Raw genomic sequence first — 13063 nt, 5'->3', positions numbered from 1 at the left:
TCCGTGTTGTTGGTTAGCGGAAATCACCAACGACACTCGGATCTCGGATCTTAGTTTGTTTGGTTTATTTGCTTGAAAGAAAGAAGAAGAAGATAGAGAGAGAGAAATTCTTTTTATTTCCAAGAGTTGTGAAAGAGTTGGAGTGTTGGAGAAATGGGTTAAGTGGCCCTTTTATAGGGTCCCCATTTCTCCAATACTTACAAAATAAATGTACCGAGTACGCACTACACCGACTAAAAGCAAACTAAAACGACATATACAATCCTTAAAACAATATAAATATTGGCCTACAATCTCCTAGAGTATGAGGAACATTCATCAAGTTCTTTACTTCGTCTTTATTTCTTGAAACTTAGTATTTGTCTTGATCCAGGATCTTGAACCAGATTGGATCTTGAACAGTTCTTTATTTTCTAGTCTTATAGAATTGAATTTCATCTTATTTATGGGAATGATCGGCAACAGCAAATTTTAGAAACATCAGATGCGGGAGGCTTGACATCTAATTTTCTTTTGTTGACTTTCTTGTGCTGGTTGGTTTCTTTCCTTTCTTCAGATAAAGTCAGTTCATTTTTAGTTTTAACCACCAACTTTCACGTTCTCGTTTTCTTTAAGCGCGTCAGCATCTGCAACTCCAAGCAGACTTGATCTTGATCTACCTGTCCATGTTTAACTGCATAGAACTACTTAGAACGAATCAAATTCGTTCACAGGCCCTCTCGAGGGTCAAAGAAGAATTCATTCACAGACCCTCCCAATTTTAGTCCCTCAACTTGTAAGTGATTTGTTTAAGTCCTAGGTTTCCAACAAACTTTGCATGAACAACCTTAACCACAAAACACGTGATTTTGAATAAACAAGGTTTAATAAAATATGTACGAACACAATAAAAACTTAAAATCTTTTCATATAGTTTAATATTACGAAAATATATACATAGCATTTTGAAGTTGAAACTAAAATAAAACAAAATCAAAATAAATAATAAAAGATAGGAGTAAAGATGAAATTAATATTATATATCAACAATATTTACAAAATTTTCTAATGATTTTAATATTTTTGTGAGAAAGATCACAACATGGAATCATATTGATTTGTAAAGTCCGAGATGGCGTTTCCATTTTGATATTATTATGTCACAATTTCATCACCGACTGCAGATATTGTCTATTTGTTTAACTTGACAAGTGTTTTGATGCCAAAGTGATACGTTTAAAGTACAATTAGGCACGGTGCTTATGTGGTCCCCACTTAATCAGACATGTTACTTATTCCATCATATCTCGGGCTTACTTTGTGTTAACATATCACCTCAACTTGACTTAAACCTTTCTTAGTTGATCACAGTGCTCTTATTAACATACTTGACACTTTGTACTTTGTATAATCTACACTTTGTGCTTTGCACACTTGACTCGATCTAGAAAGATTAAAATAAAGCAGAAGTTCAGGCCATAACAATCAGGTCGGATAATACCATATTATCGTGCAGAGAAAGTCTAAGGCTTGAACAAAATAAATAAAATAAAACAAAGCAGAAGACTCAGGGCCTTATTAATCAGATCTTGTATGACTACAAACATAGAAAGTCCAAGGCTTGAGTCGAAAATAAATGAAGAAATAAAGCAGAAGTTAAAATTCCTAGGACTGACTCCTTTTCTTTTGTTTTTCTGACTATTTTGTTTTCTTTTTCTTGCTTTTCTTGACTTTTTACTTGACTCTTTTCTTGACTCAATGAAAATTAAAATTGACACTGACTTTCTGTGATTAGGTAAAGAGAGGCTTGGGTATGACATGTATAGTTAGTTACATTTGTGCCTTCATGAATATGACTTCACTGAATCATGCAACCGCTTCTTAAACGTATAGCCACTGGCAACGGCATCAGTTTTAGTTTATATCACCTGACACTTACTTGTTTGTCAAGCCTACCTACACATCTATAAATGATCTTGTAGCCTTTTGTTCTACTCTTTTAACGCGCTAGAATCATTACATACCAACGTACTATCACTTTCCAAAGGGTTGGATCAAATTTCTCAAAATTTGAAAATTTTAATTATCCGACTCCCTCTAAGCAGGAGCTCCCCCTAAACGGGACAATTCCTTTTAGATTTTCTTAAAAGTAATATAAAATCTTTTTGGTAAATCAAATGATTTATTTTTGCTTTTCTTAAGATGAATTGAAAATCTTTTTGGTGAGTTAAACTTAACTCATTTTCTCCCTCTAAAATTGTGACATATTTGAAAATATTTACAATTTTATATAAAAAAAGATAGATAGGTTGTTTTAATCAAAATTTATCATGCTGAACGATTCGACCAGAAATTCAAATCGGGTATGCTCAGATGGCTTTAGTGAAAAGGTCAACAAAGTTGTCATATGGGCTATCTTAAACAAGCATTATCACATTGTATGACAAAGTTGAAGAGATTCAAACCGAGACTCAACAGCTTATGCAGGATCCATCACTTGAGAGGGGTAGTTAGACGAGGTTAGTTTGAGAAACACTCGAAAAGTTGTTGTTGAACCATTTAAACAAGGCTTCCCTTCTTTGAAGTTTGTCCTCCCATGTCGCTTATGAAAGACTCGAATCCGCCATCAAATGGTTTAGCATCAAATAGCAAGGGTTCGTCTCCCATCATATGCCGGGTGCAATCACTATCTAAGTACCTAATACTATTGATAGTCCTCATTGATTAACCCTTCATGCACTAAGTGTTCAAATAGACATGGGTTCCCGGGATACTTTTGTCCCGGGAAGGTCAATCGTAAATCGACCAAACTTGATTTTATTTTCTGAAAACCATTTATTTCTTGGTGGAGCTTCACTTGATGAAGAACAGTCCTTAGGAATCCAAGCAAAAACTTGTTCCTTGATTTTGTCAGTTTTGGACTTTTCTTTTCTTGATTTTGAAACTATTTTTGGTGAATCCTCAGACTTTACAGTCTTAGAATCCTTTTTGATTTTATCCTTTTTGGATTTCCAAAAGGGTTTCTTTTTGTGTTTTACTTTATTAACTTTGGATCTCACATCCATTTCACTGGGTTCACTATTAGCTTGATCAGTCCTTGAATCAGGGCTACTGAAAGCTCCTTTTGGGGACTGACTAAGCCGCCTTTGAATATCAATTTGTTGCTTGAACCAGTGCTTGCAATATCTTGCAAGGTGAGAAGAGTGACCATACACAAAACAACACTTTCAACTATAATGTGGTTGGTGTGGTGGGAAAGGTGATCCTTGGAAAGGGACATGATTATAAAACACATTTGTGTAATATGGATCAACAAAATTTTGTTGATAATGACCATAGTAGTTGTTGTCACAGAAGTTGTATGGCTGAGGATTTCTAAATTGATTGGTTGTTTGAGAAAATGATCGTTTATTTGGTGGAACATATTTACATGAAGTACTTGCCTTTTCATTTTCAAACACTTTGCTTTTACTTGAATTATCCTCAGTCTCACAACTTGATGATGAACAACTTGATATGTTCACCTCAACAGGCCTACTTTCGTTGACACATTTTTCAACAAAAGTTTCATCACAAATGGTTTCATAATCTGAGTCAGAGGAAGAACATTCATTTTCATTGCAAACGTTTGTACAACTATCATCACTTGAATTTTCACAAAATACATAATTTGACCCTGACTTTAAACTTCCCAACATGGATTCACAAACTTTATTACAAACTGGATTGTTAATAGTTTTGGTTAGATCCACACATGATTCAAAAAGTGGTTCTAACTTTTTTTTTTAGCTTACAACCCAGGTTAACCGTCCCACATTCACCACCATTTACATCACCCGCTACACAAGACACATTGATGTCAGATTTATCAGATGATGAGATTGGATGATGAAACTGGAGCCGCAGTTTGAGAGGCAGCATGAACAAATTTCACAGGCTTTGGTATTCTACCAACCCCGTATTCCATTTCCTCGTCTGGAAAAGTATTATAGCTAAAGTGGGGCAAGCTGGTGTAGTTATCATTGAATGGTGGTGGTATGGCAGTGTAATCATACCCCAGCCCCGCTTTAACTTTAGAACTTCTCTGGGCTCCAATAAGATCATCTAATTTCTCAGATGATACTTCAAATCTTTCAACTTGCTTTTATTTTTCCTTTTTGTCAGAAACTTCAAGTTTTAACTTTTCAATTTCATCTTTTAAATTGTTAATTATGTTCTTGTAATGGATGACATTGTGCTCTTCTTGAAAGATTTTAAGTTTAAGATTTGCAACATCATCGTGATGAGTTTTAATCTTTTCAACATAGATCTTGTCAGCTTTTACATATTCAGCATTTAGCATTTAACTGACGAAGTTTTGCATTTTCTTTCAAAACTTCGTCTTGATGATATCTATAGTATGTGACTTTGTTGATACATGCTTGAGAACAAAGATTGTGATTTACCTCATCAGCTGGTGATGTGTCGGGAATGATAGGACATGCATGACTACTTTTACCGGCAGCACTTGTCCCAACTTTATTTTCTTTGGATTGATTGTTCATTTTGAGCTTATCTTCCATTATTTCAAAAGACTTGATGGCAGAAGACCGAGTTGTCATGGTATACAGGTTTGTGGTTCTTTTGATGGTAACCACATTGATGCTCCATGTATAAGGCAGTGAATTCAACAGCTTCATGTTGATCTGAAACAAACCATTGATGATATCGACACTACTCATTTTGGAGACGAGTGACTCAAATCTGTTGATGAGAGAGGCAACCGATTCTCCTTTAATATGTATAAACATATCGAATTCTTCTTTTAATATTTTCTTTTGGCTTTCTCCCATATTCAGATTTCCTCCAAGCTCAAGTTCATAAGACATTTTTTTAACTCGGTTTTTTTTTTTTAAAGAAAAAAATTTAAGTTTTTTTTTTTGCTACAGTACCGAGTTGCTACAATGCCGAGTCACTACAGGGTTTCGCATGAGTTGCTAATGTACCGAGTTGCTACAGTGTTTCGCATGAGTTGCTACAGTACCGAGTTACTATAGTGTTTCGCATGAGTTGCTACAGTGCCGAGTTGCTACAGTCCCCCCCCCCCCCCGTACGAAGTGCTATAGTACCTCGGTGATGCGATTGCTACAGTACCTCGTAAGCAACTGCTACAGTACCCGATGCGATTTTATTTTTTTTGAGAATATAACACCCAAACTTCCAAAAAGTCAATAAGACTTTAGTCTAAAAATCAATAAATCGACCTAGATCTGAGTTTTTAAGCCGAATCTGAGCTCGGACACAAAAACTTAAAACACTAAAAACTTAGATTTGGTGATTCTTGTGTATCTCCAAGGTGTAAGGGACTCCAAAAGAGATGAGTAATACGAAATCAACCTCAAATCCAACAAAAACTAAGATCAAAACCCGAAAAGTTTGACCCGAAAACCATAAAAAGTCAAGCCGAAAGCTCTGATACCACTTGTAGGTCCTCTAGATGGATCTCAAGACTTGACTCGGATAAATCCGTGTTGTTGGTTAGCGGAAATCACCAACGACACTCGGATCTCGGATCTTAGTTTGTTTGGTTTATTTGCTTGAAAGAAAGAAGAAGATAAAGAGAGAGAGAAATTCTTTTTATTTCCAAGAGTTGTGAAAGAGTTGGAGTGTTGGAGAAATGGGTTAAGTGGCCCTTTTATAGGGTCCCCATTTCTCCAATACTTACAAAATAAACGTACCGAGTACGCACTACACCGACTATAAGCAAACTAAAACAACATATACAATCCTAAAAACAATATATGATATTGGCCCTACAGGGTTGAAAATATCTTCTTCTTCTTACATCGTTTTAGCACCACAATGAGGAACCAAAGGCGCCGATCTGCTAAAAACAAGGTGAATCATTTCTTCATCATTTATGGGTTTTGATTTTGTAGCTTAAGTGCGTGTTTCCTTCAAATCATTTCCATATTTAAGTTAATTAAGTGAAGTAATTATCTCTCAACAAAATCAGATGTTGATTATACCTAAATTGCCCTTCTAGATACGTAATTTTATCTAGATCAACGTTTTATCGATACGGCTAACAAAAATTTGTATGCTGAGCAATGTGGTTCTGATTATATAAGCTTTCACCGATGCTGCTAGCTAGTTCTGACAGTTTTGTTCTACTATAATTTTCTTTATGTTTTAATCAACAGTGTTGTTCTAGGGATTCACTTTACGGTTTTTTGTTCGACTAGGAATAACTACATATTTACTGGATCAGTTGTAAATATTAAGTTTATTTGATTGTTAAGGCTATTGATCTGTTTCATTTTCATAGGAGGTTGATGAGGGATCAAATCTGTCCAATATGCTAATTGAAATAATCGTTATGATTTTGAATCTTCTGCCTATGAAGGACGCCGTTGTAACAAGCAGCCTGTCCACAAAATGGAGGTTCTTGTGGCATAATTTAATGAAATTAAACTTTGATGGTACAGAGAACATAAGTAAGATAGAAAGGGAAAGGAGGGTGTTTTATTGTAACACCCGTAAAACTCCCGGTTTAATGATTTAGCGCGTGTAAAGTATGTATAACTCGGGGGTCTTAACCGACGTTTCTTGGAAGCCTTTACGTCATCCCGGTACGTTAAAGAAACTAACTTTTCCTTCCATTTTGCCTTACACTTCAATCTGGAGGAATTAGAGTGTAATATATTATGTTATAACATAAACTAACCCTAGCCCCCCCCCCCCATAGCTGCGATCGGCAGGTAGAAGGGAACCAAGACCCACAAATTTTCTTTTTTGCAGCCAATTTTAAGCCTTAGAACTTCAATTCAAGGTATGTACTATGGTTCCCCAAGTCTTTTACACGTTAATTGATCCTTATATTGCGCGTATTGGTCGAAAAGCGTCTTGTTGTAGGCTAACCGGATGGCTGCCCAATTGAGCTTTTCCGGGGCTGTTTTGAGTGAGGTTTTCGCATCAAAATCCCACTAGGTATGACATGTACATCATATTATAATTTCATGGCCAATGGAGGTGTTTAGGCCGGTCAATCAATTTTAGTTCGAAAACTAGGGTTTACCGGGTGTAGGATTGACAATTGTTGAGTTTGATGCGTTAATCGATCGGATGACCGACCGAATCAGTTTGTACAGCCCTAGGGGGGTTTAAGGGCTGTGGAAAAATTAATTTTTGATGCTCGGGACTGTTTTGGTTAGTGCTTCGTCAATCGAGTCGGCAGTGCGCGAATTTTTGTTTAAATGTTAAATTGCGAGTTGTAAAAAGGAACCGTCGACCCTATCAACTCGGGTGACATAATCATGATGAATGAAAAGATTAAAATGGGAATTTGGTCCATTTGGGGCTGATTCGTTTAACAAATGGTTTTAAGGTTTATTACGCGCGTATTCGACTCGATTTGTTTACTGTTGGGCCTTGGGCCAAAGTGTTGGGCTTGAACGGCCCATTAGGCAAGAGTGTTCTTATGGTCTAGTTTAGTAACGCGTTGTGTATAATTTACAGGCCCTTGCTTATGATTGTGCACTTAGGGATTTCCTAGCTCGTTGTAGATGTTCGATTGATTTCAGGTGAGTTCATGATGCCCCTTTTTAACTCTTTTTAAATTTTGGGCTAGCATGCACACCTAAGTGTTTTCTTACATGATGAAATGTTTTAAACGATTTTATATAGGCTTGCTAGTATATGATAGGCCTTGGGATGTTAAATATATATATACACACACACACACATTATTGTTTGGCCTATATTTAGCGATGTTGTAGTCGTTTCGACTACTGATGTTGCGTATGCCTACTTTGTGTTTGCATGCGTTGATGTTACGTGTTTGGGTTGTACGTTTGCTCGATCCTGATGTTATACGTGGATGTTATATATATATATATATAAGGATGTACCTGAAATGATGTTTATATATATATTTTGTATATGTATGTATGAGAATGTTTACTTTTCGGTAATGATGATTTAATGGATGCACTCTTTTATTTTTAAACTTTTGGTATGACTATCATAATTGTTACTACTGATATTATTTACTTAAAACTTGAACTCACTCAGCTCAAGCTGACTTTGTGTGCATGTTAGTGTGAGTTTCAGGTTAGGAAGAGGATGCCTCATCGCTTGGACGTACATGAAGCTACTTGGACGGTGAAGGGCATACTTGGATGGAAGAATGTAATTTGAACAATTTTATTTTAAATGGTTTTATGAATTATATTTAAAATTGGTTTTGGGCAAAATTCCCGGGTTTTAGGGAACTTACTTCTTATGTTTTCCGCTGAATTTACACTCTGAGATGTTTTTTTTAATGGAAGAAACCGTTTTCAAGTTTTAATTATTTTAATAAGTATTTTGTATGAATACCAGCTGTGGGGCTCCCGGGGTTCGGGGCCTTACATTTATAGAGAGCAGCAAAGGTACTTCGACCAGGTGAACGTGTTAGTAATCAATGATCAATACACACATAATTGACAAATCAATTGAATAGAACAAGAAGATGATACACAAACTACTGAAATACGATTGTTGATATTGAAAATACGTTTACAAATTTGTCAAATATCATTCCCTATTTATAGACTAAATATTTTCATATTAACCCTACTAAATACAATAATTATAATGATACCCTCATACTTAATATAAATACTAATAAGTTTAGTTTATACACTAATACTCCCCCTTAAACAAAACTTCGTTTAAGTGAGGTCTTCGTTTCATCAAGATCCGGTTGCCATCACAGTAGCGTTGGTTCGTCATCTTCCTCCCGGATCAGGTTTGATTCCACACTTTTCTCCCCTTTGGACATTCATGTTTGAAATGTCCAAGTTCATTAAAATTGAAGCATCTTATGTGATCTTTGTTTCGATTACCATGCTTCCCACCTTTATTTTTCCATGACCTCCAATTTTTGCCTTGACCACGTCCGTTACTTTCCTGCTTTGAACTTTCGTGACCGCAACGCTCACATTTATGGTCATTAGCTTTCCTTTTTTCATCCTCTTTGAAGAATAAGAGCTTGTCATGCATGTCTTCCTCCTTGATTTTCTTCTTGGTGCGTTATTCGAAAGCCTTCAATCTTCCAACGGCTTCTTGGAATGGCATTGCACCAAGATCAACAAACTGCTCGATCGCAGCAACAAATCTGAATGAACTTTTCTGGCACCGAACTGAGTAGTATTCGGACCAGTTTCTTGTCATTCATTGTATGCCCAAGATTGCTTGCTTGTGATGCAATCTCACTAATTTTTACGGCATAAACATCAAGCGACTCACCAACACCCATTTTTAGAGACTCAAAATCTGACTCGAGTGTTTCTAAACGCGCTTCTTTAACTCTGTCAACCCCAACATGTCGAACCTTTAACGCGTCCCAAATTTCTTTGGCCGAAGTAAAATTAGCAATTTGCAATACCATATTTTCTGGAATCGATTGATATAGTAATGCAATCACGGTATTATTCTTTTTCTCATCAACTTCGGTGCCCTCTTTTGGTTCGATGGCTTCCCAAATTCCATGGACATTAAAGATCAATCTAATTTTTATAGCCCAAATGGTGTAATTTGTAGAGTTTATCACAGGGCATTGAAAACTCATGGGTGTCCCTCAAGTTACAACTTGTTTATCCTTGGACCCAACCCTTTTCTGAGTTTTCTTTTTCCCAATCTTGACAAAATTTATTATCACTGGTTTCGGATCGACTTTGATTTCAACTTTACTAGTATCGGATCAAATCGTTATCAACCTTTGATTTCAACTTTCCTTGTAACCCAAAACCTACATGATTATTAAATATATGTAAAATCTATATAAATTAAGTAAAAGCACATAAAATATAATACAATATGTAGATAAAACGTGCGGAAAATACGTGTGTTTTACAACACATCAACTTCAAGTTTTAATTTCTCAATCTCTTCTTTTAAATTATTAATTATGTCTTTATATTAAATGACATAATGCTCTTCTCGAAAAATTTTAAGTTTAAGATTTGCTACATCATCGTGATGAGTTTTTATTTTTCAGCGTAGATCTTGTCAGCCTTTACATATTCAGCATATAATTGACGAAGTTTTGCATTTTCTTTCAAAACTTCGTCCTGAAGATATCTATAATATGTAACCTTATTTATGTAAGCTTGAGTGCACAGATTGTGATTTACCTCATCGATTGGTGATGTGTCGGGAATGATAGGACATGCGTGACTGCTTTTACCGGCAGCACCTGTCCAAACTTTATTACTTGTCCCAACTTTATTTTCTTTGGACTGATTGTTTATTTGGAGCTTATCTTCTATTATTTCAAAAGACTTGATGGTAGAAGCCAACTCTGAGATTGTCATGGTATACAGGTTTGTGGTTCTTTTGATGGTAACCACATTGATGCTCCATGTATAAGGCAGTGAATTCAACAGCTTCATGTTGATTTGAAACAAACCATTGATGATACCGACACTTCTCATTTTGGTGATGAGCGACTCAAATCTGTTGATGAGAGAGGCAACCGATTCTCCTTTAATATGTGTAAACATATCGAATTCTCCTTTTAACATTTTCTTTCGGCTTTCTCCCATATCCAGATTTCCTCCAAGCTTAGGTTCGTAAGACATTCTTTTTTTTTTACTCTATTAGATTTTTATTTTTTTTAAAGAGAAAAAAAATTTAAGGTTTTTTTTTTTGCTACAGTACCAAGTTGCTATAGTGCCGAGTCGCTACAGTGTTTCGCATGAGTTGCTACAGTGTTTCGCATAAGTTGCTACAGTACCGAGTAGCTACAGTACCCGATGCGAAGTGATTGCTACAGTACCCGTGCGAAGCGAAGCGGTTGCTACAATACCCCGTGCGAAGCGATTGCTACAGTACCTCGGCGATGCGATTACTACAATACCCTGGCGATTGCTACAGTACCTCGGAAGCGACTGTTACAGTAGCCGATGCGAAAACTTTTTTTTTTTTTTTTAGAATATAACACCCAAACTTCCAAAAAGTCAAAAAGACTTTAGTCTAAAAATCAATAAATCGACCTAGATCTGAGTTTTAAGCCGAATCTGAGCTCGGATACAAAAACTTAAAACACTAAAAACTTAGATTTGGGTCGAGGAGTAGATTTAATTCTAGCCAATCTTCCAAACCTCAGCAAACTCTTTTGTCAAGGCCATGCGGGGTCCGAAAGGAATACGCTCAACCAGATATCATCAGGTGCTTTGTCTCTGCAGGATTTTTCATTCCTTGTATATCGTCCCCAGGTTTGTAGTGCATCTGAAGTATGTTTATAATTATTAATATACATATATAGTGAAATGTTTTTCTTGTTGCAGAGTACGTTAAATCTCAATTTCCTACCGATGTTACAAAATGTCAAGAAACTGACTCTGAAAATCGGAGCTCATGAAGATGAATGTTTACTAGAGTTCACTTCAATAGCCAAATCTTGTCCAAGGTTGGAGAGTCTTACATTTGAGGTATATATGTTGATTCCATTTAAGAAGTTAATATAATGGCATAAAAACTTTGCCAAAAATGGTCTCACTGAAATTGAAGAAAAAAAAATATCATTATTTTTTGCAGCTATTTTGGTTTACACCGATCAAAAGAAGGAGGAAAGTAATGAGTGTTGCTTCTTACCGTCATGAACACCTCAAGCTTTTCCAAATATTGGGATACCATGGTCGTGTAAGCGACCTTGAACTTGTTGCTTATGTGATTGAGAATGCCGTTGCACTCAAGAAAATCGTTATAGATCCTCGGTTCCAGGAGTCAAACTATGTTATATCTGCAAAGAGCTTCTTAAAGGACGAGGAGTATGCTCGATCTTCTGCAAAGAGGCAGCTGATACCAAGGACACCTCCAGGTGTCAGTCTGGTCATACTATGAAAAATGAGTAAATGGGAAACAGCCACATCTCTTAACTACCATAGAAACATCTTTATAGACCGCAAACCCAAGTTAGCCTCGATATTGGTTATGTGATATAGTCATGAAACTGCCCCTTTTCTATTTGTAATAGAATTATGTCTTGAGGAGTTAGTTGTTGTAGTGGTTTGCTCCTATGTTCTGTTGTCTGTTTATAGCAAAAGTTGCATTCATAGATAATAAAGTAGGAGTCATTTTAATTGATATAGCATGTTATCTGTTTTTTTCAATCAATGTAATATACTATACATTCTTTTCTCAAGATAAGAACAAAATAGAGTTGGTTATGATTATACCTTGTTTTGACTTGTATGCCGATTGTAAAAGCAAAACATACAAAGATTAGCATAAACTTCTAAAATTAGTCACCAAGGATCAAAATGAAATTAACAATAAACCAAAAATCAACCTTAATGTGTTAAAAGAGTTTCAACCTTTTGTAGAAAAGTTGTTGCTGAAAGGTTCGTAAGGTCGACACACACATTGCTAATTGCTTGTTTCCCTGTTCACACCAAGCAATTTTTTTTTACTGCAAGCAATTAAATTCAAGTTTGAGCAAGCTAATAGAAACCCTACACTTCAAGATGCGAAGTAACTCTTCTTTCATCCCACTGCCATAATACATTCTTGCAAGTGCCTAAGGTTACATTGATGAACCGCATGAAGGAAAAGTGATTGCGCAATCTCTTAGTATGCTTTCCTAGTCTCTATGCTAAGCCAATGAACGAGTAGTTCTTTTTTCCTTCAAGCATCTTTTCTTCCGAGGAACCTCTTGAGATTCAGCATCTTCATCTCCTGGAGTAGTCTTTGCCGTCTTGCCATGGTCAGTGTGCTTGAGATCGACGGTTGTGGGATTTGCAGTAGTTGTAGTCACAATCATGATAACTAGTTGTAAACTAATACTAAGATTACGTGAATGTTTTTATAAGAAAAATCACAAAATAGGATCCTTTTTGGAACCCAACAAATATAGGCGCCATCACTAAAATTCAACCACATAAGCTCCTTACTAGGCTCTAAAGGAGCCCTGCAAGTCTTGAGTTGGCACATTATGTAAGTGACATGTGTCCTAGATGGGCTACAGCCCAAAGGTGAATAACAAGGCTAATATATTTACTTGTCAGCCATGGCTTTATAGGTGCCTTGCAAGCTTTGGCAAGCACCCTCCCGATAAGCC

At 36.1% G+C, this 13063-nt stretch overlaps 1 protein-coding gene across 1 annotated transcript; it reads right to left on the bottom strand.

Moving 5' to 3' along the window:
* Window positions 1-9088: 9088 nt before the first annotated feature.
* Window positions 9089-9571, bottom strand: LOC143562946 (uncharacterized). Its single transcript, XM_077050609.1, has one exon. It carries the CDS (start codon window positions 9569-9571, stop codon window positions 9089-9091), a length of 483 nt encoding a protein of 160 aa, XP_076906724.1.
* Between the last annotated feature and the right edge of the window lie 3492 nt (window positions 9572-13063).

This window comes from Bidens hawaiensis, unplaced genomic scaffold, assembly GCF_021521415.1.
Source record: "Bidens hawaiensis isolate Kalapana, Puna unplaced genomic scaffold, B.hawaiensis_p1.1 tig00021184_1, whole genome shotgun sequence".
NCBI classification, from domain to species: Eukaryota; Viridiplantae; Streptophyta; class Magnoliopsida; order Asterales; family Asteraceae; genus Bidens; species Bidens hawaiensis.
This window is presented reverse-complemented; position numbering and strand designations above follow the sequence as displayed.

What these genes read in the sequence shown, in the direction of transcription:
- LOC143562946 (XM_077050609.1), bottom strand. Translation starts at nt 9,571, where the DNA reads ATGAGTTTTCAATGCCCTGTGATAAACTCTACAAATTACACCATTTGG.